Raw genomic sequence first — 27785 nt, forward strand, 5'->3', positions numbered from 1 at the left:
TAATCCCAGCCCCCGTCCCCGCAGGAGGACTTTTGCCTTCTGGTAGACCGTCATTGTAAATACGAATTTGTTAACTGACTTGCCTAGTTAAGAAAATGGATGGTGAAACTTGCCAGCCAAACAGAAAAGCAAGGCGAAGCAATTCAAGCATTCATGAAAGTCATATTGAAAAAAAGTATTTTATAAGGCGTGAAGACACAATTATTAAGTGGAACTTTATAGTTACGCGGTAACATCACGTGCCCCGCATAGTCCTACCTTCAAAATGATTCGGCAATCATTATTTATTCGAAAAACACAGTTACCATCATTGTCGAAATAAGAAAGTTAGACAGAAAAAAAATCCACCCGTTGGACAAATAAAAATGCTTTGCATTAGAAAATGTCTCATATCTGCCGTTTCCATTACACATATCATATCATGAACAATAAAACCCCTAAAGAGACCCTGGTGCTTTCTCTACATGGCTGGACTGGCACAGGGAAGAACTTTGTCAGCCAGCTGATAGCTGAAAACATCTATAAGGAGGGCATGGCCAGCCGTTTCATCCACCAGTTTGCATCTACAGTTCACTTCCCCCCATCAGAGATTGAGAACTACAAAGTAAGATATAGGACGTAAATGTATTTTGTGGCTATGCTGTAAGTTATTCTTCACAGCTCTAGTCTGTGTTTAATACTGTTGTGTTTATCCCCATTATCCAGTCAGAGCTGCAGCAGTGGATCAAAGGCAATGTCACCAACTGCCCACGCTCCATGTTCATCTTTGATGACATGGACAAGATGGACGCTGATCTGATCGACTGTATAAAGCCCTACCTGGACTACTACCAAAAACTGGACGGGGACTCCTACTGCCAAGCCATCTTCATCTTCCTCAAGTAGGGGAGACAGACCAGCAGTGTGTGTTTAAGAAATAACTTTAGTATTTTCTTCAACTAGATCTACGGTTGTGGCCAAAAGTTTTGAGAATGACATAAATATTAATTTCCACAACGTTTGCTGCTTCAGTGTCTTTAGAAATTTTTGTCAGATGTTACTATGGAATACTGAAGTATAATTACAAGCGTTTCATAAGTGTCAACGGCTTTTATTGACAATTACATGAGGTTGATGCAAAGAGTCAATATTTGCAGTATTGACCCTTCTTTTCAAGACCTCTGCAATCCGCCCTGGCATGCTGTCAATTAGCTTCTGGGCCACATCCTGACTGATGGCAGCCCATTCTTTCATAATCAATGCTTGGAGTTTGTCAGAATTTATGGGTTTTTGTTTGTCCACACMCTTCTTGAGGATTGACCACAAGTTCTCAATGGGATTAAGGTCTGGGGAGTTTCCTGGCCATGGACCCAAAATATCCTTGTTTTGTTCCCCGAGCCACTTAGTTATCKCTTTTGCCTTATGGCAAGGTGCTCCATCATGCTGGAAAAAGCATTGTTGGTCACCAAACTGTTCCTGGATGGTTGGGAGAAGTTGCTCTCGGAGGATGTGTTGGTACCATTCTTTATTCATGGCTGTGTTCTTAGGCAAAATTGTGAGTGAGCCCACTCCCTTGGCTGAGAAGCAACCCCACACATGAATGGTCTCAGGATGATTTACTGTTGACATGACACAGAACTGATGGTAGCGCTCACCTTGTCTTCTCCAGACAAGCTTTTTTCCGGATGCCCCAAACAATCAGAAAGGGGATTCATCAGAGAAAATGACTTTACCCAAGTCCTCAGCAGTCCAATCCCTGTACCTTTTGCAGAATATCAGTGTGTCCCTGATGCTTTTCCTGGAGAGAAGTAGCTTTTTTGCTGCCCTTCTTGACACCAGGCCATCCTCCAAAAGCCGTCACCTCACTGTGTGTGCAGATGCACTCACACCTGCCTGCTGCCATTCCTGATCAAGCTCTGTACTGGTGGTGCCCCGATCCCGCAGCTGAATCAACTTTAGGAGACGTTCCTGGCGCTTGCTGGACTTTCTTGGGCACCCTGAAGCATTCTTCACAACAATTGAACCGCTCTCCTTTAAGTTTTTGATGATCCGATAAATTGTTTATTTAGGTGCAATCTTACTGGCAGCAATATCCTTGCCTGTGAAGCCCTTTTTGTGCAAAGCAATGATGACGGCATGTGTTTCCTTGCAGGTAACCATGGTTGGCGAGGAAGAACAATGATTCCAAGCTTCCAGTCTGTTATTCGAACTCAATCAGCATGACAGAGTGATCTCCAGCCTTGTCCTTGTAAACACTCACACCGGTGTTCACGAGAAAATCACTGACATGTCAGCTGGTCCTTTTGTGGCAGGGCTGAAATGCAGTGGAAATGTTTTTGGGGATTCAGTTCATTTGCATGGCCAAGAGGGACTTAGCAATTAATTGCAATTCATCTGATCACTCTTCATAACATTCTGGAGTATATGCAAATTGCCCTCACACAAACTGAGGCAGCAGACTTTGTGAAAGTTAATATTTGTGTCATTCTCAAATTTTGGCCACAACTGTACAGGCATCCATTATCCTATCTTTCCCACAACTAAGTGACCTGTAGTGACTAGTATTTTACTTAGCTGAAAGTCAGCTGTCAATAAGACATTTAATCATACAAAATTAAAGTTATTTCTGATCCCTTAATATTTACTGTGTGTTGCTCATCTCCATAGCAACGCTGGAGGAGATAAAATAGTTCAGGTGGCCCTGGACTTCTGGAGAGCAGGGCGAGACAGAGCTGAAGGATTTGGAAACACCGCTCTCCTTGTCCGTGTTCAACAACAAGCAGAGTACGCCAGCTGTTCACTATCACTCTTTAGATGCACTGTTGTAACTCATTCTCGTATTTAACAAATCATGCATTGAAAGATCAAATCACACGTCTGTCTGTTAAGATTCATCCCTTTTGTTTATAATCCTGGAATTAGAAAACAAGGCGTTTTAGACCTCAAATACAAAATTCCTGTTTTATTCTGTCCATCCTTGTTTCTTCTCCCTAACCCATCTTATTACTGTCTCGTTCTCACCTTCTCTGTAAAGGTGGGTTCTGGCACACTAGTCTGATGAGCCTGGTGGACTTCTTCGTCCCCTTCCTGCCTCTGGAGTACAAACACGTTCTGATGTGTGGCATGGTTGAGATGGCTGCCACGGGCCTGAAGCCCAACCAGGAAGTTGCTAACCAGTCTGCCAGAGAAATGATTTACTTCCCCAAAACAGAGCTCTTCTCCGTAAAGGGCTGCAAGACCATCAGCAAGCTGGCCCACTACACAGCATTGCAGTTGCGGAATGAACGATCTACGAATCATAATGAGTACTAATTTATGATGAAAGGTGATTTTGTAGGTCTGATAAATTGGTCTGCAGTTCCCGACGGCAAAGAAAAAGGGAACATCTACCGCCTACTCTACTGTGGGGACTTTCTTAATGAGAACATCTCCGCCAGTCAGTGACAGAAAGTGGATGACCCTCAGGTATCCGGACATCAACGGGCTTGCCTGCTGTCAGACCTTTCTGAGGAGTGCAGGACACTTGTATAGGCTGACTTTCTCCCTTTCTCACACCATCCTTTTTCACAAGCATTGATCTTAATCAGTTTTGAAGGACACCCCCTTCTCAGAGCGCAGTCACATATGAATCTTGTTGTGAGGCAATATGCAACCAAGAAAATCAGAAAAATAAATGACAACTGTATTTGACAAACATTTTTATTCACAGTCCAGAATTTAGTTACGACACCTTGTTGCAAAATATGCCATCTGATGTTTTCTCCATCTCCAACACACGGTTTAACCACAGATGTCTGTTATTCCATGCCAGTCCCAACTCTGGCTGCATCTTACAGGCACAGTCTGTATAGAGGAGCGGTTTCCCGGACACAGATTAAGCCTAGTCCTAGACTATTAAACAAGGTCAATCTCCATAAATGCTTTAGTCCAGTACTAGGCTTAATCTGTGTCCGGGAAAACGGCCCATAGAGTTCTTCATTTTACACCAGCAGTACAGCATTAATGCAGCCGTCGTTCTCTGGGTTATTTGTCACCTGGGCGTATTTACCTGAGGAAGAAGAGACATTTTAATCCCTACATTTCAGAAATTGAATTACACTGAGATTGTATGCAGTTTTATATAGTGTTGTCAGGAGTGAGATCAATCTAATACATTGCCATCACTCACTATTTTTTACTTTGGCCACACCCGTCTTATAATCAGACATTTCTGCACCGTTTAATAAAAGTATACATTCTCCTGTAGCAATGCCGGACTACACCAACCCCCAAAATTCTGCAGCCCTCTGATTAAATAAATAACATATATAGGGCCGGGTTCCCAGACAGTTTAAGCTTAGTCGTGGACTAAGCATGTTTAATGGAGAATCTCCATGGAAAGTGCTTTTTAGTCTAGAGCTAGGCTTAAATTGGTGTCCGGGAAACCGGCCCATACTGATCCAGATAAATATCCATGTGAGAGGACAGGAGCTGACTCACCCCAGATGACCTTTCCCCCCTGCGTTACCAGGCCCAGCTCGCTGACGTTGACCTCTACTACGGTTCCCTTGGTGATGACCCCCAGGGTGGTGTAGAGGGGTGACGAGGGGTTCTTCTTCACACCCAGGATGGGAAGACAGAATGTGGCCTTCAGCTCCGGGTGGGTCACATGGGCCTTTTTGAAGCGTAGACCCTGAAGAGAGGAAAGGGCAGAGGCAGGTAGGACATTTATTTCAGTTTTTTTTCCCTCTTCACTAGGAACATCATTGAAAGAAGTGGAAAACTCTGTTCAACACTGAGCCCACTGGAGGAAGTTTGCCAATGGTCCCCAAAGAGCAAAAAGGTTTAAGTCAAGTCAATTTAAGTTGTTTTACGTCATTTAGTTGAATGCACTGGTTGTAACTAAGTTGATCTAGACTGATACATTTGTAAAATGTAGTTGCTCACACAGTGATGAGGGTGTTTACACGTCAAAGTTTCAAACACTGCAACTAACTGAGAAAAGTGTCAACATGCCAAATACTGTATATTAGAGAACATACACATTAGGGCTGGGGGATACATTCAAATTAATTATCTTTTTGCGTGATATTCCAAAATGCCTGTATCGCATAATTTAGTTTTGTATTTGTGTGTTTATATCCACTTGTTCTCATGTCTTTTTGGTCTTGTCTCGTTCGCTCCATCTGTGCACCTTTCCATTCACACCAGAGATCTGTATATAATGACGAGATGCTCATGTCTCCGCACTAACAATGGGAGTCGTTGTCCCAAAGGCGGGAAGGCAGGTGACAAGCTTAGGATAAAAATAAGCCCATAGAAACGTATTGGGCTTAATTTGTACAGATTTTGGCGAGAGTGAAAGCTCTGATTCGGCTCTTTCTCCCAAGCTCCTCCCCCTACCACTCAAACAGTTTCAACTTGCATTTGAGGTTTGGTCCAACAGAAATCGGTCATATGGACATTCGAAACACATGGAGACATTTTACTGTAGGAGGATAAATTAACCTTTCGAACCATACCCTGTTGATGTTTCAACTCAAATCTTGAGCAGAGCATACACTACTAAAAACAGATGTACCAATTTTCATTGTGGAAAATTAATGCTCAGTTTCACACGCATTACTGCAGCATTTTAGTCAAATAAAGATTGCTATACAGGCCGTTTAGTCGGTTTTATAAAATGTGCAATAAGCATTAAACAATTATATGGAATTGGCAACTCGTTCCCATTCTGAGAAATAAGGTAGGCCACTTGATTTCAACATGTGAACAAAGTGGACAGGCTAGCATGCTGTTCAAACAGGTGGAGACGGACAGCAGGGTGTGTTTATAAATATTCAACTGTTTTGCCTTGTTAGCTGAATTCAGAGCTTGTGAAATTATACCTAGATCAAAGTTGGCCGAACTTGCAATATAAATATTAGGGATGCACAATATAAAAAGTGAGCATATCGGAATTGAGCGATATTAGCAAAAAACGCCAACATCGGTCCGATGTCTAGTTTAACACCGATGTGCAAAACCGATGTCGAAGCTGATGTGCATACCTATAACGTCACTACGTCATCTACCTATGCCATGAAAAATACAGCGCTACACAGAACCAAAGCAGAAAAATACTAAGCGCACACGTCCAACAACTAAACAAGTTCAAGTCGAGCAGTCATTTGAAAGAGTAAGAACATTTCAGCGAGACAACTCAAAAGGCAAAATCCATTAAAACGCCAAGATAATGGAATTCATTGCCCTTGACAATCAACCTTTCTCTGTTGTGGATGATGTTGGCTTTCCCCGACTCTTCGAGCACCGGTACACACTACCAAGTAGGCGCTATTTTTCAGATGTTGCCCTACCGGAGTTACAGTATTGTTGAAACACATCCATGAGCTACTTGCTATGGGCACCACTGGTATTAGCTTCACGACTGACATTTGGACCAACGATGTCAGCCCCATGAGCATGCAGAGTCTGACAGCACAGTGGGTCGATAAGGATTTCGTACTGAAGAAAGCCGTATTGCATGATCAAGAATGTGCTGGTTCTCATACCGCTGCTGCCATTTCAATGGCATTTGAGAACATGTTTGAAACATGAACACACTCCTTGCTCCATTCGAACAACTGAATCAAGAAATAAGCTAATCAACTGCGTCAGCAGACGTGATACCCTCTGTCATGGCATTGAAACGCCTGCTCAACAAAACTGCCGACACAGACCGAGGGGTTAAAACTTACAAAAGTACTCAAGGCTGAGAACAAACGATTTGGCGGCATTCTCTCTCTGAGCCTCTTTACTGTGTTGCCCCCATGCTCGATGCTAGGTACAAGGACCGTTACTTCGATGCAGACAAGAAACAGGGTTTACGTGAAATGTTACATACACAGCTGGACAAGATGGAAACGGACACAGTGACAGTGCACACCGAGGAATAGAGGCCACGGACAGACAAAGCTGAAACTTCACTGCTTGACATGGATGATGAAATCCTGGTTGAGAATGAAATGACTTAACAACAACGAAACAGCAAAAAATATGTTTTGATTACGTTTTACTGGTAATGGGGACACGTAAATGCAAACAAAATAACTTTTTGGTCACTGCAGGAGGGACTGGTGCACTTCACAAAATAGATGGCATCATGAGGTAGGAAAATGATGTGGATATATTAAAGCAACATCTCAAGACATCAGTCAGGAAGTTAAAGCTTGGTCGCAAATGGGTCTTCCAAATGGACAATGACCCCAAGCATACTTCCAAAGTTGTGGCAAAATGTCTTAAAGACAACAAAGTCAAGGTATTGGAGTGGCCATCACAAAGCCCTGACCTCAATCCTATAGAAAATGTGTGGGCAGAACTGAAAAAGTGTGCGCGAGCAAGGCCTACAAACCTGACTCAGTTACACCAGCTCTGTCAGGAGGAATGGGCCAAAATTCACCCAACTTATTCTGGGAAGCTTGTGGAACGCTACCCAAAACGTTTGACCCAAGTTAAACAATTATAGGCAACGATACCAAATACTAATTGAGTGCATGTAAACTTCGGACCCACTGGGAATGTGATGAAAGAAATAAAAGATGAAAGAAATAATTCTCTCTACTATTATTCTGACATTTCATTCTCAAAATCTGACTTCAACTGTATGTATGTATATATACATACGTGTGTGTGTGTGTGTATGTATACACAATTAGTATTTGGTATCATTGCCTATAATTGTATGTATACACACACACACACACGTATATGCTTACATACACACACACGCATATATACACACACACACATACATGTTTACACACACACACACATACATACACGTATATGTTTACATACACACACACACACACACACACACACACACACACACATACATATACACTAGAGGTCGACCGATTAATCGGAATGGCCGATTAATTAGGGCCAATTTCAAGTTTTCATAACAATCGGTAATCGGGCATTTTTGGACACCGATTATGGCCGATTACATTGCACTCCACGAGGAGACTGCGTGGCAGGCGAACTACCTGTTATGCGAGTGCAGCAAGGAGCCACGGTAAGGTGCTAGCTAGCATTAAACTTATCTTATAAAAAACTATCAATCTTAACATAATCACTAGTTAACTACACATGGTTGATGATATTACTAGTTTATCTAGCATGTCCTGTGTTGCATATAATCGATGCGGTGCCTGTTAATTTATCATTGAATCACAGCTTACTTCGCCAAACGGGTGATTTAACAAGCGCATTCGTGAAAAAAGCACTGTTGTTGCACCAATGTGTACCTAACCATAAACATCAACTCCTTTCTTAAAATCAATACACAAGTATATATTTTTAAACCTGCATATTTAGATAATATTGCCTGCTAACATTAATTTCTTTTAACGAGGGAAATTGTGTCACTTCTCTTGCGTTCTGTGCAACAGAGTCAGGGTATGAGAGGCAGTTTGGGCCACCTGGCTCGTTGCGAACTGTGTGAAGACCATTTCTTCCGAACAAAGACAGTTAACTTCGCCAAACGGGGGATGATTTAACAAAAGCGTATTTGCGAAAAAGCACAATCGTTGCACGAATGTACCTAACCATAAACATCAATGCCTTTCTTAAAGTCAATACACCGAAGTATATGTTTTTTTTAACCTGCATATTTAGTTAAAAGAAATTCATGTTAGCAGGCAATATTAACTAGGGAAATTGCGTTCATTGCACGCAGAGTCAGGGTATGTGCAACAGTTTGGGCTGCCTGGCTCGTTGCGAACTAATTTGCCAGAATTTTACATAATTATGACATAATTAAAGGTTGTGCAATGTAACAGCAATATTTAGACTTATGGATGCCACCCGTTAGATAAAATACCGAACGGTTCCGTATTTCACTGAAAGAATAAACGTTTTGTTTTCGAAATTATAGTTTCCGGATTTGACCATATTAATGACCTAAGGCTCGTATTTCTGTGTGTTATTATATTATAATTAAGTCTATGATTTGATATTTGATAGAGCAGTCTGACTGAGCGGTGGTAAGCAGCAGAATGCTCGTAAGCATTCATTCAAACAGCACTTTCCTGCATTTGCCAGCAGCTCTTCGCTGTGCTTCAAGCATTGCGCTGTTTATGACTTCAAGCCTATCAGCTCCCGAGATTAGGCTGGCAATACTAAAGTACCTATTAGAACATCCAATAGTCAAAGGTATATAAAATACAAATGGTATAGAGAGAAATAGTCCTATAATAACTACAACCTAAAACTTCTTACCTGGGAATATTGAAGACTCATGTTAAAAGGAACCACCAGCTTTCATATGTTCTCATGTTCTGAGCAAGAAACTTAAACATTAGCTTTTTAACATGGCACATATTGCACTTTTACTTTCTTCTCCAACACTGTGTTTTTACATTATTTAAACCAAATTGAACATGTTTCATTATTTATTTGAGACTAAATTGATTTTATTGATGTATTATATTAAGTTAAAATAAAAGTGTTCATTGTTCATTCAGTATTGTTGGAATTGTCATTATTACAAATATATATATAAAAAAAAAATATTAAAAAAACTTTTTTTAAATGGCTGATTAATCGGTATCGGCGTTTGAAAAATCATAAATCGGTCGACCTCTAATATATACACACACAATAAATATATATATATTATACACACACACACAGTATGCTAGTGAGTAATGGCACCATCCTTCTTACCATGGGTCTGATGAAGCGTTCATATTTGGGAGGCTTGCGGGTGAAGTTGTCACCTACGAAGCACACTTTGGTCACCATCCTCTTCCAGGCCTTCTTCTGCCTCTTGCCTGTACGGATTACTTTGAGCACCTCTGTCTCCCCCTGGGCCCGAACCTTGGGCAGGGGCACCTCCCATTTACCCTACAGGGAGAAACAGAATATCCGATCAGAGACCATTTCAGGACACCTTTAAGAACCTGTTTTCAACTAAACTGGCTTGGGCTTTGCACACGTAGGTCCAATTTCATTGAACGTGCATTTAAGTTAAGGACTAGGCTTAATATGGGATTGTTGGAAACCAACCCATACAGTTTTATGTTGACATTTGAAACAATTAGTCAGCTAGGTATTGTTCCCTTTTATACAAGATAATCTGTCCAGACATACACTGTCTTCGGTGAGACATGACGAAAACACAAACAAGTAAAAGAAAGGCATCGAATACTCACAGCCTTCTCCTTCCTCTTCTGTTTGATCATGTTGGAGAGGATCTTGGCGCGTGACTGTCCCTCTCTGTCCAGCAAGTAGGCTGGTACTGCTCCCTCAGGCGCCTTGTCGTCGTTCTTCTGCTTGGTCTTCCTCTGTTCGTGCATTTTGAGGCTGTGGTGAGACAGGTTGTGGTACATAGCTGTCAACAAACAGCGGCAATGGCAAATCAAAGGAAACATTTGTTTGCCCGCGCTACAGACAGCTATATTGGTCTGTTAATACAGGACTAGTAAAGGCCCAGTACACTACTTTCATTATAATAAAAAAATATATGTTATTCTGATTTTTCAGAGGGTGTTGCAGCATGGTAGTGTACGACATATATACTCACGTCTTCTTCATCTGGATCTTCTCAGAGTGCCTCTGTTTGTGGTAGAGTTTGGCCTTCAGACCAATCATCTTCCTGGCTTTGTGTGAGCGCTCATGGGCCTCACGGCTCTCCTTCTTCCTCTTCCTCTCCTGATGGTCCAGGCGCTGGCCATGGCGCTTGCGATGTAACTCAATGTGTTCGTTCTGGGGCTGGGGTAAGAGGCAAAAAAGGATTACAGTTCGACTTCTTTTTTAAAGGGTTGGGGCTTTCTGAATGTGTGCTAAGTAAACAAACATCACAAATCATTTATGATTTCTGAATATATAAAGGTCGGCTTACTTGGCTCAAGCATCCTCAAAATATGTTTGGAATGATGACCATTAAAGTAACTTGGTTAGCTAATTGTTGATTGATTAGCGTTAGTTACTTGAGGTAAGGCAAGATCAAAACAATTCAGTTCAGCGGGCGTATTCCTAAAGTATGTTTTATAGTAATTTCAAATGATATTAACTATTGTGCATCGGATTTGCAAATATGTATCTGAAACAAGCCGTGGTTTTATATCTAGAGCAGTTCGACCAACAAAACACATGAGACACTGTCGTCAGGCGTCTGCCACATGTTAGCTAGGCAGCTAACTAACTTTGCATGCTAACACGTTTTCCTATCAAATATGTTATATAGAACGTGAAACGTGAATATCTTACCATTTTGTGTCTTGAATGTTACGTGTTCAGGTACAATACTTATTTGATTGAACTGGTTGTTTCAAATATGTTTATCTTTCGTTGTTTTGACTTAAGGCTCGGGTCGTTGGTGTTTATTTTCCCCGAAGCCAGAATTTTAGAGGAAGTACGTAATTGGAGTGTCCTCAAACAAATTCCGGAATGAAACCTGGTGCGAGGGTTCAGGAACTGTCCCGTTGCACACTATAAACTGTACTAAATTGACGAGTTACCTATAAATTAATAATACAAAATAATAAAAATCAGGCCAGTTTTAATACTCATTACACTTATCTTTTTAAAATGTAAAACCGGAAGTGAAATTCTGATGCGAATGTATTTTGAAGGTTGCTTTCATGAGGAAAGTGTGAGGAAAATGAGGAAAATGTGGATAGATTTCTTATAGTTGCATCATTGAGATATGAATACATTACTGTTTTTGATTATTGTTATCATGAAAAATGATTTCCGGGCATTTAAAGAATGTGTTTAGCCTATTTTACAGCCAGTTCAAGGCCAACAGTAGGTGCTAAGTTTAGAGTTGAGCAGGGGCGAAATTGCCAGACCATGTGGACTATTCCTACTTCTATAAGTATAATCAGGTGCGGGTCCTTACTCAACATTGACAGGAGCGTTTCGAACAAAAGATATACAAATTGACAAAACTCAAATTGAATGAATTTTTTTTTTTGTTTCTCACAAGTGTGCATAGGTTGTGAGTTCTGCAAAACACATGTTCAATCTGACAATGAGAACTGTAGGCCTAAATGACTAAGAATCATGCAGGGCCTAAAATTAACACCACCTGCCAAATGCGGGTTGATTTTGGCACTGGCGGGTAAAATGTCCATTTCCCCAGCCACGTTGGCGGGTGGTCAAGGCTCGACAGTGTGAGCATTTCACTCACATTAGAGAATAAAAATAGTGAAGTATGATCATATTTATAGCAAAGTAAATGCTGCAGAAGCTGTTTTATAAATGAGAAACTACCTGTTGCACATATTCCAATTGGCAGCGGGAAGAGCTTCACAGGATTGGTCGACTTGATTACCAACCAGAGCAGAGGATGGCCATTTGTTTGAAATCAACCCCCTCAGCCAATTAGATGACCAGGAACTTCTACAGGAGGCCAGGGAAGCTCTGATAGAACAGGTAATGGAAATGACATCATCATCCCAACTCAACGAAACCTCAATTGGTAGATCACTAAGCAAAATGTTTGGGAACCCCTGATCTAGTGTGGATGTAGGAAGATACGCCTACTGATAGCTAACATCACTTTACAAATAAGAGTATCAATCAAATGTATTTATAAAGCCCTTCTTACATCAGCTGATGTCACAAAGTGCTGTACAGAAACCCAGCCTAAAACCCCAAACAGCAAGCAATGCAGAAGCACGGTGGCTAGGAAACACTTCCTAGAAAGGCCAGAACCTAGGAAGAAACCTAGAGAGGAACCAGACTGAGGGGTGCCAGCCCTCTTCTGAGTACAGCACAAAGCTGTGTAAAAGCTATAAGCTGAACCACCCAGAGATTCTACAGTTGGTATTTAAATTGTTCTTCACAGGTCTGACACGAAGGGGGAGAGGAAGAGTGATGGTTTCATATATGTTACGAATCCAATTTGTACAATGTTATGAATTTGTGCTTATCTTCAGAAACTGCATAGGGACACCGTTTGATAGTGCTGTGTACACAATGAGATCTCTGCCTATGTACTGTACCGTAGTCTCGTCATGGATTTGTGAGTGTCCACAGAAATAGAGTGTTCATAGAAGAAGACATTATTAGCAATACAGTAGTGGGTTCGTTGGTGATAGTAGTACTACGGTAGTAAAAGTGACCCTAATTGCAATACTACAGTAGTAACAGTGTCCCCATTAGTAATACTACAGTAGTAAGTGTTGTTTGTCTCTCTCTGTAGGCTCTGGGGGGGGGGGGGGGGGGGGGGGGGGGGGGGGGGGGGATGATGCTGGGTGACCTGGCTCAGAAACGAGGGGCTAGCCGGGACATCCAGAGTTGCCATGACAACACCCAGGCTGAGAAGAGGTACTTTAATATCGCCGGGGCGGCAGGTAGCCTAGTGGTTAAGCGTGTTGGGCCAGTAACCGAAAGGTCGCTGGTTTGAATCCCTGAGCTGACTAGGTGAAAAATCAGTAGATGTGCCCTTGAGCAAGGCATTTAACACTAACTTCTCCTGTAAATCGCTCTGGATTAGAGCGTCTGCTAAATGACTAAAATGTAAATGAAACCTCACATAGTGACAGACCATCTTCTACTTATACCAATCCACAATGAAAGTAAATAGCAATTTCTGAAATGAATCATGTCATTATTGGAGACACTTAAGGGCATTGTGAATTGTACTATTCGTTTTGCTGTTTGTCTTGCTCATCTCCAGTGGGTCTTGTTGCCAACGAATGACAAATCCCTTTCATCACTATTCTAAATGCAGATCATAATATAACTGTATCAGAGACAAATAGTAGACTCATCAGTTAGCACCATAGAGAAAGATAGGATTCTAGTGCCCAAAAGCCTGTTATAGCATGGGCAGCGCCATTGAGGAATTTCACTATTTTGAAGTAGTCAACTGGGTGGGACTTCCTATGGGTTAAGGAAGGATCACATAATTCCATCCAGATCACCAGGAGGGATCAGCCAATAATGTATACCCGTGAGTAAACATTCCATAACTGCAAGTAGCAGTAAATCGCCAACCTTGACCTTATACCCGTTCAAACAAACTAGGTGGCAGTGTGCACCCTTTCAGTTTGTTTGCCAACTCACAGAATTTGGACTACAAAATGGAGACGGTCTCCATGGCGCTGCCCATGTTCTCACAGACGCCAGAATGGGACAGATACAATGACGCGATGTCTAAGTCCATGTTTAGCACCTTTTACCAGGGTCATATTCACTTTTTTCTACAGTGTGCGCTAATAAATATGTCCCAGGTCGTAATGAATCGAATCTTTCCTCCTCCTCGGTTTCAGGGCTACTCTACCGCCCTGCGAACTCTGACAACGCCACCTTCTCCTTCCAGCTGGACAGCTACGAGGCCATGAACCTCCAGCACCAGAACACCCTGCTCAACAAGATGGCTGGCCTCGCCTGATGACGTCACCTCCTGTTCCTAAACTACAAGAAATGGCTGGAGGATTTGAGATTGTTGCACTTCGAAACTGAACAGTTATGGTTTGACAAATCTCAGCATCCAGTTCAAGCATGTGGCATGGGCATGTCACAAGAGACTAGGATTGGACTAATGGACTCTTGTACCGAACAAGAGCACAATTCAGTTGTTATAGTATGTTTCTGTGGAATATACATGATGTTTGAATGTAAATGTAAGCCAGGAAAGCCACTGTCAATACTCTTGTAAGGGTGTTTGCTGTGCAAACAGATTAATCAAGAACATGGTAGTCCGTGTATGAGGGCATATAGTAGTGCTGCTGAACATATTGTAGTAAAATGTATAGACATTGTATGAAAGATGATCTTGTGATGAAATGTGTCATTTTCATGAGTATATAAAACTATCACACTTCAGGTGTCCACAGCACTGTACACAGACAACTGACCTTGCAAAGGTTTATTATTATGATTAAGTCCCATGTGGCTCAGTTGGTAGAGCATGGAGCTTGCAATTTCAGAGTTTGAATCCCACGGGGGACCAGTATAAAAAATAAAATAAAAATGTATGCACTAACTACTGCAAGTCACTGTAAGAGCATCTGCTAATTGACTAAAATGTAATTATTAATAATTTGAATCATACATTCATATAAAAATAAATGGTTTTCTAAAAACAAGATCAATGTGACATTACATGGAATGAGGATTGTTCTGGAAAACATTGTTTAAAAAAATGAATTTTGGCTCGTATCAGTGCATCAATGAAGTCGATCACAGTGGTCTTCACATTTCATACCTCTTTGTACTCATGTGCACAGTAACCTGTAAAGAGAGGCTCAGCTGGGATACCACGTCTGGGGAGGGGGAGAGAGTTACCAGTCAAGAGAGAGGACAGGAAGAGACAGTTACCACATTGTATACTACCGTCAAGAGTTGATCATTCTTTTTACTACAACTGGGGGGTCACCATGGAATTAAATAGAACAGTAATACAGAGATGTAAACTCAGCAAAAAAAGAAACGTCCCTTTCTCAGGACCCTGTCTTTCAAATATATTTGGATTTTTACGAATTAACTTCACAGATCTTCATTGTAAAGAGTTTAAAACACTGTTTCCCATGCTTGTTCAATAGACAATTCATGAACATGCACCTGTGGAATGGTCGTTAAGACACTAACAGCTTACAGACGGTAGGCAATTAAGGTAACAGCTATGAAAACTTAGGACACTAAAGAGGCCTTTCTACTGACTCTGAAAAACACCAAAAGAAAGATGCTGAGGGTCCCTGCTCATCTGTGTGAACGTGCCTTAGGCATGCTGCAAGGAGGCATGAGGACTGCAGACGTGGCCAGGGCAATAAATTGCAATGTCCGTACTGTGAGACGTCTAACAGGGCGCTACAGGGAGACTGGATGGACAGCTGATTGTCCTCGCAGTGGCAAACCACGTGTAACGACACCTGCACAGGATCGGTACATCCGAAACATCACACCTGCGGGACAGGTACAGGATTGCAACAACAACTGCCCGAGTTACACCATTAACGCACAATTCCTCCATCAGTGCTCCTACTGTCGGCAATAGGCTGAGAGAGGCTGGAACTGAGGGCTGTCAGTGTTTTGCCATGGCCAGCGAAGAGCCCGGATCTCAATCCCATTGAGCACGTCTGGGACCTGATGGATCTAGGGCTAGGGCCATTCCCCCCAGAAATGTCTGGGAACTTGCAGGTGCCTTGGTGGAAGAGTGGGGTAACATCTCACAGCAAGAGGTGGCAAATCTGGTGCAGTCCATGAGGAGATGCACTGCTGTACTTAATGCAGCTGGTGGCCACACCAGATACTGACTTACTTTTGATCCCCCCTTTGTTCAGGGACACATTATTCCATTTCTGTTAGTCACATCTCTGTGGAACTTGTTCAGTTTATGTCTCAGTTGTTGAATCTTGTTATGTTCATACAAATATTTACACGTTAAGTTTGCTGAACATAAACGCAGTTGACAGTGAGGACGTTTATTTTTTTGCTGAGTTTATGTATCTCTATGGGCACGACTTACTGGACCATGCGGCAGCGGTGCTTGGCTAGACGACTGTAGGCATCATTTAGGTCCCTCACATCCCCGTCACTCCACAACCGCTCCCCCACAGCACTGGCACGGGGCCTGAGCATAGGAAACACATTATGGGACCAACAGACTTCTTAGTAATAATCTGTAGGCTATAACATTGCTGAACATATGTGTGAGATAGATGAGAGAAAGGATGTTTCATTATTATTAATGTGGCGTTGCCTGGTGTACCAGAGTCTAGGGGTCAGGTTGGTAGCATCCACATATTCTCCCCACAGACATGCCTCTCCTCCAATCACCAGCTTTTTCTGGGCATCTGTGCCTGGGTTCAAAGGGTAATTTAGTGGTCAGGGGGTAATCACATTCACATAAACATCATATATGTAAACATTTATGTATGCCAATTTCTGTATTTAATCTTACCATGTGAACACAGTTTTTGGAGGGACATTTTTCTGCTACTTCAGTCAACAGGTTTGCACTTAGTTGCACAGAAATCCAAACCGTGTGACCATCGGCTCATTAGAAAAAAAGCAGATGGCTTTTGGCACGGAGGGGGTTTTCCCTATTCAGACTCAGAAAGTGGGTGACCTCAGAACTGTGTCACATGAATCCACTAGCACTCTAGAACAGCAGGGCCAGGCAACGTCTTTCTTTATCACAAACCATAAAGCAAGTCAATCACTGTATTGGTCTTTGCTGCCCTACTGTTAATATTGAGTGAGGTATTGTCAGTGGTGGAAAAAGTACCCAATTGTCATATTTGAGAAGTAAAGATACCTTAATAGAAAATGTCTCAAGTAAAAGTGAAAGTCATCCAGTAAAATACGACTTGAGTAAAAGTCTAAAACTATTTGGTTTTAAATATACTTAAGTATCAAAAGTACATGGAATTGATCAAATGTATCAAAAGTAGAAGTATAAATAATTTCAAATTCATTATATTAAGCTAACTAGGCAGCACGATTTTCTTGTTTTTTCATTTACCGATAGTGTGCCCCTGGCTAACACATAATTTACAAACGACACGTGTTTAGTGAGTCCGACCAGATCAGAGACAGTAGCGATGACCAGGGATGTTCTCTAGATAAGTGCGTGAATTGGACCCTTTTTCTGTCCTGCTAAGCATTCAAAATGTAACAAGTACTTTTGGGTGTCAGGGAAAATGTATGGAGTAAAATGTACATTATTCTTCTTTAGGGATGTAGTTGAGTAAAAGTTGGTAATACTATTTATATTTAAGTACAGATACAAACAAAAAAAAGAGACTTAAGAAGTACTTTAAAGTATTTTTACTTAAGTACTTTACACCACTGGGTTTGTGATGAGTGTTGTGGCCAGTGTGCAAAACGACAAACTAAGAAACCTTAAAATGAACAAGCACCAAATAAGTTGGACATTGTACCAACACAGCAAAGACAAGTAAGAGCCGAGGAATAGTACTTTCCAAGAAATAAAGCCTCTGTCCAAAGCATCTAGATGGGCTGCCTGTGTAAACACAGCCTAATTCTGATTGTTTTTTCCTGTTTATTCCTTTTTTTTTATTTTTTATTAGTGGAGAACAATATCAGAATTTATCTGCCTGTGTAAACACAGCCATATAGGACACACACCATTGAAGTTCTGTGGGTCGGCCTTGTAAGTGGCCTGCCAGTCTTGGCCGTAGGAGATGCGGTTGAGGTACCAGGGTGTGGAGAGCAGGGTCTGGTAGCCTGATGCTGTGACCCTCGTCATCTCAGCCTTGTACTGCTGCTGGTTGCCTTTCCACATGTGGATTAGTGAGTCTGCCTTCAGCTACATACAGTAGACACACACAGCTACACATGCAACATGTGATTGAGAAATAGCCTTAGCAATTAGGGGAATTATTAGTACTAATTAGGGTAGAGTAGTATTTTTTGGAGAAAAACATGAAATAGAAAAACAAAATGCCACAGCAGCGCTCTCGTGGATAAGCTTACATCAGGGTACATTCAAGATGCAAAACAACAGAGCAGTGACCAATAGAAGGAGCGGTCCTCTTGTCAGATGCTTCCGGTGGGGTGGTTTTCATCAGTGCATTGGCATTCGTCTCTCTTCGGGGGTAGACATCACAATACAGATGGAGCAAAGTCCAAAGCTGCCTGCATTTGCAAGGTTTTACAGTGCATTCGGAAAGTATTCAGACGCTTTGATTTCCCCCAAATTTTGTTACAGCCTTATTCTAAAATAGATCAAATAGCCCCCCCTCAAACTACACACAATACCACATAATGCAAAGCAAAAGCAGGTTTTTAGCAATTTTTGCATTAATTAACATAAGTATTCAGACTCTTTACCCAGTACTTTGTTGATGCACCTTTGGCAGCGATTACAACCGAGACTTCTTGGGTATGACGCTACAAGCTTGGCACACCTGTATTTGGGGAGTTTTCCATTCTTCTCTGCAGATTCCTCTCAAGCTCTGTCAGGTTGGATCGGGAGCGTTGCTGTACAGATATTTTCAGGTCTCTCCAGAGATGTTTGATCGGGTTAAAGTCTGGGCTCTGGCTGGGCCACTCAAGGACATTCAGAGACTTGTCCCGTAACCACTCCTGTGTTGTTTTGGCTGTGTGCTTAGGGTCGTTGTCCTGTTGGAAATTGAACCTTCGACCCAGAGGTTCTGAGCGCTCTGGACCAGGTTTTCATCAAGGATCTCTGTACTTTGTTTCGTTCATCTTTCCCTCGAGCCTGAGTCTCCAATTCCCTGCCGCTGAAAAACATCCCCAAAGCTTGATGCTGCCACCACCATGCTTCACCGTAGTGATGGTGTCAGGTTTCTTCCAGATGTGACGCTTGGCATTCAGGCCTAAAGAGTTCAATCTTGGTTTCATCAGAGCAGAGAATCTTGGACTCTCAGACCATGAGAAACTTTAGGTGCCTTTCGGCAAACTCCAAGCGGGCTGTCATGTGCCTTTTACTGAGGAGTGCCTTCCGTCTGGCCACTCTACCATGATGGTCTAATTGGTCGAGTGCTGCAGAGATGGTTGTCCTTCTGGAAGGTTCTCCCATCTCCATAGATGAACAATGGAGCTCTGTCAGAATGGCCATTGGGTTCTTGGTCACCTCCCTGACAAAGGCTCTTCTCCCCTGATTGCTTAGTTTGGCCAAGGGGCCAGCTCTAGGAAGAGTATTGGTGGTTCCAAACTTCTACCATTTAAAAATGGAGGCCACGGTGTTCTTCGCGACCTTCAATGCTGCAGAATTGTTTTGCCACCCTTCCCCAGATCTGTGCCTCAACACAATCCTATCTCAGAAATCTACGGACAATTAATTTGACCTTATGGCTTGGTGGGACCTTATATAGAAAGATGTGTGCCTTTCCAAATCATGTCCAATCAACTGGTAGAAACATCAAGGATGATCAATGGAAACAGGATGCACCAGAGCCCAATTTCGAGATATATATTTTTATACATTTACAAAAATGTCTAAAAACCTGTTTTCGCTTTGTCAGTATGGGGTATTGTATGTAGATTGATGAGGATTTTTTATTTATTTAATCAATTTTAGAATAAGGCTGTAACGTAATACAATGTGGAAAAAGGGAAGGGTTCTGAATACTTTCTGAATGCATTGCATGTCAACTTCTTGCTCATAATGTTTAACATGTTACAGTGTTACTGGTCTTGAATGTAACGCTGATTTAAGAGAAGCATTGTACAGCTGAAAAACAACGAGCTTTGATGATATGAATAAGGTTTTTAGTGGTAAGGCAAAAACCAAAATACCCCTTCGGGACCCCAAGACCAGGATGGAGAAACATTTGTAATAGACACTTTTTTAACTGAATAGGCTGCTCTCAAAACCAGCAAGAGCTAATGGCACAACATAGAGCCAAACCCGCCTTCCAACAGTCACCATCTCCCTACAACACAACTTTCTTCCAGAGAGCAGAGATTTCGATACAGCTGTGCAATATTAAAGCGCAAACCTGTTGAGTGAGGTCTTTTAGTTTTGAATCACTATTTTGGCATTTTCAGCCTTGGCGTGTTAGGCCAAAACACAGGGCAATTTCCATATATTTTACACACGTTGAGAGTATAAAAACATCATCTGATGAAGCCAACTGACCCTTGAAGCTGAGCGGCTCGGCTCTGTAGTACTTCTGCCAGTCCTGTCCATAGCTAATGTAGTCTAGGTACCAGGGGGCGGAGAGGATGGTGGTGAAGCCTGCCTCCGTCACCTTCTGAAGCTCCTCCTCCACCTTGTTCCCCATCCACACATGCACTACCGTGTCCGACTTCAACTGCAAGTATTACACTGATTTGTTAGACTCAGAAAACATGTTTGTCTGTGTATTATTTGTAGATGTGGTCGTCAGACTTGGGTTTCAAATGGCCGATCGATTCAAATACATTGAGCGTTTGCTTGAGTCTGATGGGAATTTGATTAAGCTTCCTCGAATCCCCTCTCTGCCGGGAGGGCCAGATGGGTGGTATTTTCAGTTTTGGGACATTTCTATTGGTCTATTAATCCAGGCAAGCTCAAACAGACACAGATAGACTTATGTGTGTGAACCAAGTCCTGTTGGTTATCAGATAGAGTTGGAAAGGAAAAGCTAATACTAACAGGGGGAAACTATAGAAGCTAAATGTACTACTATGTAAACACCAGGCAAGAAGTGAGTAGGGTAACTGAAGATATTTTGATTAAAGAAATATCCGAATTTGAATTCAAAAAAGGACCCTTTGAATTCTAGACATTAGAGTGGCTGCTTTTCACTCTGCCAGTGCTGATAACTGCTGTTGTTCTGCTACCTTAACACCGTTGTCAAAGACCTCCTGCCAGATCATGTAGCCCTTGTTGGTAGTGGTGACGATATCCAAGAGCCTATCATGTGACAGAAAATAACCACATGATAATGTGAATAATTAAGCTTCAGAAAAGAGTGGAAATCAAGGAGAGGAAATCATTGAGAATATATGGATAAGTTACGGTTTCTCAGGTTGGACGAATGACTGATCAACGTAATTTGTTTCACTTTAAGGCCATCCAGAGGTCTGAATGAAGCCACACCTCTGGATGTAGAAAGACTCCAGCTTGCTGTAGTCCGTCCCAAAGCCTTGCTGCTCCATGAACTTCTGGATGTCAGGGTTGGACTTCCTGTGGATCACAGAGGCAGAAAGTAGAAGTGTTTTTATTGATGTGCTTGATGTTGGCCAAGACACGGCCTACAGTACGGTTTCTGTGATTTCATTTCCATTGAGTGTCAAACAAGCCAGTGTCACATGGCTGTTGGCTATTGACAATTAGTGTGGTCATAAATTTGTAGTGGATGAGGAGTCTGTGGTTAAGTGGGTGCTGAATATGTTAACTAACTCCCATTGGAAAATGCATGTTAAAATGTCCCTGTCTCACCAGCAGCTGAAGTCGACCTCGTCTCCTCCCAGATGGACGTAGGCATCAGGGAACACTGTGCTGACTTCCTTGAAGAACATTCTCATAAAGTCATAGGTGGTGTTGAGCATGGGGTTGACCGGTCCGAATGAACCAGATGGGCTGGCTCCAGAGTAACAGGGGGTCAGCAGGTCCTTCTGCCCTGGAAGGGGTGAGCATGAGGGGGAGGGAAGCATGAGTGAGAAGGGTGCATTCGAGAGGAAAGAGGAGTTATTTGGTGCAGATAAAACCAATGCAATTTCAGGTAGCTGCATATTTCAGTTAAATTCTTACAAAAAGATTATGAAAATGTGCATGTCTAAAGGACAAAAGACAACCCTGACCCCCTAGAAATGAACCCCTCGATACAGCCAGAAAATGTTCATCTGAATGACCCCACATTCACCTTTGCCCCATGACTGAGTGTGCCCAGGGGTGTCAAACTCGGGGACAACCCGAATGCCCCTTAGGCGAGCAAACTCGATGATCATCTTCACATCAGAAGGCGTGTACACATGTGTGTACGGGTGGTATGCTCCCTGCAGTCACAGGATAGAAAAAGTTATCAACACACATTTTACATTTATATGAAACATGCATCATTTATGCACGTCCTGTACTTCATGATCACAATGAAGTTTAGACTGGTTATATATCCCTACATCTATGATTACAGATGTGTTAGCAATATGACGGCTCTACCTAGCCCTCCAATAGGCCTTGTGAAGCACCGACCATATTCTTTTCACAATTCACTTTCGCCATATCCCCTTCACCCATCTAGTCCTTTCAGGTGTGTGAAAACTGAAAGCATAGCAGCTGAAATGGGACCAGGATATCAATAACAACGCCCATCCACTCACATGTTGACTCAGCTGGGGGAAGGTACGGCTCAGGTAAGGGAAAGAGGGGTCATCTACTATGTGCCAGTGGAACACATTGAATTTGTTCCACGCCATGGCTTCCTGTGTATGGATTGGGGGAGAACATGATGTTTGTTATGAGTATGACGTTATGTTATGCCATTATTAGAAATTGAAAATGATTTGATCATACGGCCAACGCAAACATTTAACCATAACGAAGTGAACTGAAATCAGGATCCATGTATCGTCCTCTCACCAGATTGGCTAAAATGACTTTGATGGGCAGGAAGTGACGAGAGGTGTCCAATAAGAGGCCTCGATGTGCAAACCGTGGGAAGTCGTGAATGTCTGTCCTATTGATGCTTTTCTGTGAAAATAAAACAATTTGAAAATGAAAGTATTATTGAAATATTGGTACAATTTAAACTATTTACATATAATGAATACTGAGTCACTGAGGCCAAAACCACAATGTTGGATTGAAAATAGCTTGCTAAATTGAGGGCAACTGAATGTCCAAATGTGTTGATGCAATACAAAACACTTAGAATAATAACAAATAAAAACCGGTGAGTTAGTTTACTTCCGCAATCATACGACTGGTGTTCAGACATGGGTGAGGCCTCCTGGTTGAATGTAGCAAACTATTCACATGGCACTAACGCAAACTTACTGCTCCATATTCATCCTTATACACCAACTGGCTAAAAGTCTCCAGACCTAGCAATTAGGAAACGAGACACAGACAATGGTTAATCAACAGAGTCACAATCGCAACGATTGCAAAGACATGCTTTACAACTAGGGATGTGCACCTTACCATTTCAAGAGGATTCGATACGTACCTAGATGTTTGGGCTCCGATACCATATAGGACAGATACGTTTTAGTTCAGTTTGAAACGATTCGTGAAAGTCGGTTTGATATGTGGTGTGTGTGTGTAAATGATGTATGTCTATAGTGCATGTACTATGTAGGCTCCTGAGTTGAGCCATAAGGGAGACTAGGCATCTACCATCTCATTACCACTATCAAATTAGGGGGGTGCACTGTAGCCTGTTTTTGGTCCCCCCACTTTGGTTATGAAACCACAATCACACACACTTGTCATTTTTGCAGATGAAATGTTTGAGCTAGTATCAATATTTATCGTTTAGAAATTAGCTATGACAAAGCCAATACATAGCACAACTTTGGATTTCACCCCACCACATATGTCAAAATCAAATGGGTTTGATCGTTTGGAAGTTAACAGAGTGATCTTCTCTTCTCTCGCTTCTGCCACACAGTTCTCCTCGCAAAAGTGATTGCTGTCCTCGTTATGAACTTTACCCTGTATATCAAAAAACGACCAAATAGTCTGATTGTTTAAAGCAAAACTACCAACACTATTGTAGACGCTCTTATCCAGAGCGACTTACAGGAGCAATTATGGTTAAGTGCCTTGCTCAAGGGCACATCAACAGATGTCACCTAATCATCTCTGGGAATCGAACCAGTAAGCTTTCGGTTACTGGCCCAACCTCTTAACCGCTAGGCTACCTGCCGCACAGTGCGCAGTTTGACTAGGCTTCTGATATCGCCTTGAGTTGTTCTGCATTCAAAATGACTGGTAGAGCAACAACAAAATAGTTACATGCAGTTTGACACTGAAGGATAGGACTTCAGTTGTCACAATAGATGGTCTTTTCGGAAGGTATGAAGAACGTAATATGAGCAACAACAACAAATTGAACTGCTGATTCAGAACGTTTGAATAGATTTTCTGACCAATGCATGCTACATTTCGGTCAGTTTGGGGTCCGCGGACCAATGCACTTGTATATTCTTTTTTTCTTTTTTTTTCTTTTCTTTCTTTTACCCCCTTTTCTCGTGGTATCCAATTGCTAGTAATTACTATCTTGTCTCATCGCTACAACTCCCGTACTGGCTCGGGAGATACGAAAGGCGAAAGCCATGCGTCCTCCGAAACACAACCCAACCAAGCCGCACTGCATCTTAACACAGCGCGCCTCCAACGGAAGCCAGCCGCACCAATGTGTCGGAGGAAACACCGTGCACCCGGCTCCCTTGGTTAGCGCGCACTGCGCCCGGCCCGCCACAGGAGTCGCTGGTGCGCGATGAGACAAGGATATCTCTACCGGCCAAACCCTCCCTAACCCGGACGACGCTAGGCCAATTGTGCGTCGCCCCACGGACCTCCCGGTCACGGCCGGCTGCGACAGAGCCTGGGCGCGAACCCAGAGTCTCTGGTGGCGCAGCGATGCAGTGCCCTAGACCACTGCGCCACCCGGGAGGCATGCACTTGTATCTTAAACATTTTAATCTGTGACCAATGGGTATCGTGAATTGTTACATCCCCATTTACAACACACTGCTGCAAACCTGGATATGTCTCAAATCAAAGTTAGCCATATGCACAGGATACAGTGTAGTGTTGTAAACAGTACAATGAAATGCTTACTTGCAAGCTTTCCTCTCAGGACAACAGTACTATAGAAAGTATAAGTCTCAAAGATCAGGTTATGGAGTTAGTACTTTCTGTAGCTCTCAAGGTCTAGACACAAGAAACTCTAAAGGCAACCACAAAAGTTGCACATGGGTTATGAAAACAAGTGAAATGTTATAAGCATGCAGAACAATAAAGGGGTATTATAGTATGAAAATAGAGGATGTCGTGACGGAACAAACCTCTTCATCAGAATATAAACAGTGTGTAGAATAAAAGCCATGACCCCTACCTCTCAGAGCTCCCCACACCTTAGGTGCTTTCAGCACAGCAACAGGAGAGTCCACTGACAGTTTGTCTGTGGAAAGGCAGAGAGAACACAGTCAGTCCTATGTTTTGTTTTAAAATGTGTTAACATCCAATAATGCATATTGATTCAAAGACATGCATTTGTCATGGTTACCCATCTAGGTAAGTGAATGTTTCTTCTTTGATGTGTAAGTAAATACGTTCATTTCTCTTTGATGTGTAAGTAAATACGTTCATTTCTCTATTAGTTTGTGGCCTTGAAACTCGTCCACGACCAAACTTGCATGTGTACTACTGATGTGCATTCATGAAACAGTAGCTAAGGGCCTTCACAACAAAGATCTGACCGTAGAATAAATCCATTATCTCCAAGACAAGCTAGGTAATCCCTCTGTGGGATAATCTCAATTGATTCTTGATTCCTTGCGTCTGCTCTTCTCGACTCCATCTCAAAACCCATTGGATGAGAAGGTCAGAGGTCCCGCCCTTCTGACCATCTCATCCAATGGGTCTCCCTATTGGTCTACTACCGACGTAAAATATACTGGCAGACGTAAACCGCACCAGAGGATAATACTCCCCTAAGCACTGGTGTGGGACGATGAGACCCCGATCCCTCTGGGGAGGCCCCTCCACTATACGACTGAAGTCTCTTCCATTTGCATATATCCTGCTCCAGTCCCAAACTTGAAAACATGTGCCCATAGTCACAGAGTCTCAGGAGGGCTGATCTGGGATTAGGTCCCCCCTGACCATATGCTTTAGAAATCAGATCCTGTGTTAGCACACTCTGAAAGTCTTTGTGCATACGGACCCTGTTTTACAACACCAGCACCCGTCTTTTCTTACTAGCACTGACTTTGCTGACAGCGGTTTTATTGTGGTAAAATGTACATATTATGACTGAGATATGTAATTATCTCTCCTAGCTACCTTAAGATGAATGTGTAACAGTATAGCTTCCGTCCATCTCCTCGCCCCTACCTGCGCTCGAACCAGGGACCCACTGCACACGTCGACAACTGCCTCCCACGAAGCATCGTTACCCATCGCTCCACAAAAGCCGCAGCCCTTGCTGAGCAAGGGGAACAACTACTTCAAGGTCTCAGAGTGAGTGATGTCACAGATTAAAACGCGGTTAGCGCACACCCCTCTAACTAACTAGCCATTTCACATCAGTTACAAATGCACTAAATTGTAAGTGGCTCTGGATAAGAGAGTCTGCTAAATGACTAAAATGGAAATGTAAGACAAACCCCATGCCTGTGCACTCACATGACTCATCAGATGTCACACTGGGGTAGCTGTCACACTCGGAGTCAGCTGATGTGATCCACACCTGTAATTCAGACATGTCAGAGGACAATGCCTTTTTGCTCTTGTTTTTCCCTTGTTTTCTGGAACTGGTAAAGATGTACTCATCATACCTGAAGGAAGGAGGAACAAAACCAGTGTGTCATGTTTGTGTGACAGTTGGTCTAGAACCCCAGGAAGAGAAGGAATGTAAGTAGAATGTCTATCCATAATACACTTCAGCAGCAAGCCATTTGTATTTATACATTCATTTATCTCGTACTTTTGAAAAACGTTCAGATTGATACATCTGTAAGCCTAATTAAATTAAAATTGACTACAGGCATTTAAAGCAAACGTTATTCAAATGGTACATCTGCAGTTTAAACAATAATAAGCGACACCTTTTGGGGTAAACAGTTTAGGGTTGGGGCTGGAGAAATGTAACGCCTCATTCATAAACTCATGAGGCAATTCATTTATATTCTTCAAGAGTCAATGGGTACATTCATTTAAAAGTAAAACAACTGATGTAGCAACCGCATATTGCCACTTTAAAAGGAGCTAACGCAAAACAAACAAATCATGAAAGCATGCTGATGCCTGTTATTTACATGACTCAGTCGTCTTACCTTCGATATGCATTTTGAAGAAGTCTGCAGCTCGCACCAGAAGACGATTCTTTAGCGTCGAATATATGGAAGCTAGCACCGCTGAGTTTGAATACTACCGTGGATATTTGGACTTTCTGAGGCAACGGCCAAAGAGATCCATATGGAGAATCACCCAGAGTAGGCTCCTCGTCTATTTCAGCGTCATCATAGTCATAATCTTGCGTTGCCCAGCAGACAACAACCGCGAGCAACAACGCTGCAAACTTCAGCGTCGCAAACATGATGTGCAATGGTGTTGCCAGTCAGCTGACAACTGGCAAGACTGCATTAGCCTCGAGCGGGTGGGGCTTGAATCAATGTGGAAATAGGACGAAATCTAATCTAGCAAATCATATAAGACATGTCTTTATTTATATATTGAG

At 42.4% G+C, this 27785-nt stretch overlaps 2 protein-coding genes and 1 pseudogene across 4 annotated transcripts; 1 reads left to right on the forward strand and 2 right to left on the reverse strand.

Annotated features, from left to right (window-relative positions):
* The first annotated feature begins 421 nt into the window (after window positions 1–421).
* Window positions 422–3847, forward strand: LOC111960894 (torsin-1A-like; annotated as a pseudogene).
* On the reverse strand, window positions 3665–11371 carry LOC111961813 (ribosome biogenesis protein NSA2 homolog). Its single transcript, XM_023984361.2, has 6 exons — window positions 11212–11371; window positions 10526–10713; window positions 10155–10305; window positions 9667–9846; window positions 4459–4651; window positions 3665–4027 (listed from the first exon to the last, which is right to left on the reverse strand). Exons 1-6 carry the CDS (start codon window positions 11212–11214, stop codon window positions 3960–3962), a joined length of 783 nt encoding a protein of 260 aa, XP_023840129.1. The 5' UTR covers window positions 11215–11371; the 3' UTR covers window positions 3665–3959.
* A 3564-nt stretch (window positions 11372–14935) lies between these two features.
* LOC111961814 (beta-hexosaminidase subunit beta-like) lies at window positions 14936–27692 on the reverse strand. Of its 3 annotated transcripts, XM_023984362.2 has the most exons (14): window positions 27382–27689; window positions 26732–26883; window positions 25440–25505; window positions 23372–23418; window positions 22955–23065; window positions 22696–22797; window positions 22239–22371; window positions 21815–21995; window positions 21473–21559; window positions 21214–21286; window positions 20528–20702; window positions 16667–16757; window positions 16424–16528; window positions 14936–15221 (listed from the first exon to the last, which is right to left on the reverse strand). In XM_023984362.2, exons 1-14 carry the CDS (start codon window positions 27642–27644, stop codon window positions 15158–15160), a joined length of 1650 nt encoding a protein of 549 aa, XP_023840130.1. In that variant the 5' UTR covers window positions 27645–27689; the 3' UTR covers window positions 14936–15157. The 3 variants fall into 3 exon arrangements, with proteins under 3 accessions (XP_023840130.1, XP_023840134.1, XP_023840131.1); XM_023984366.2 differs by lacking the exons at window positions 26732–26883; window positions 27382–27689 and adding an exon at window positions 26441–26553; XM_023984363.2 differs by lacking the exons at window positions 14936–15221; window positions 16424–16528; window positions 16667–16757 and adding an exon at window positions 18082–18229 and having other exon boundaries at window positions 27382–27692.
* Between the last annotated feature and the right edge of the window lie 93 nt (window positions 27693–27785).

Source organism: Salvelinus sp. IW2-2015, linkage group LG4q.1:29 (assembly GCF_002910315.2).
Source record: "Salvelinus sp. IW2-2015 linkage group LG4q.1:29, ASM291031v2, whole genome shotgun sequence".
NCBI classification, from domain to species: domain Eukaryota; kingdom Metazoa; phylum Chordata; class Actinopteri; order Salmoniformes; family Salmonidae; genus Salvelinus; species Salvelinus sp. IW2-2015.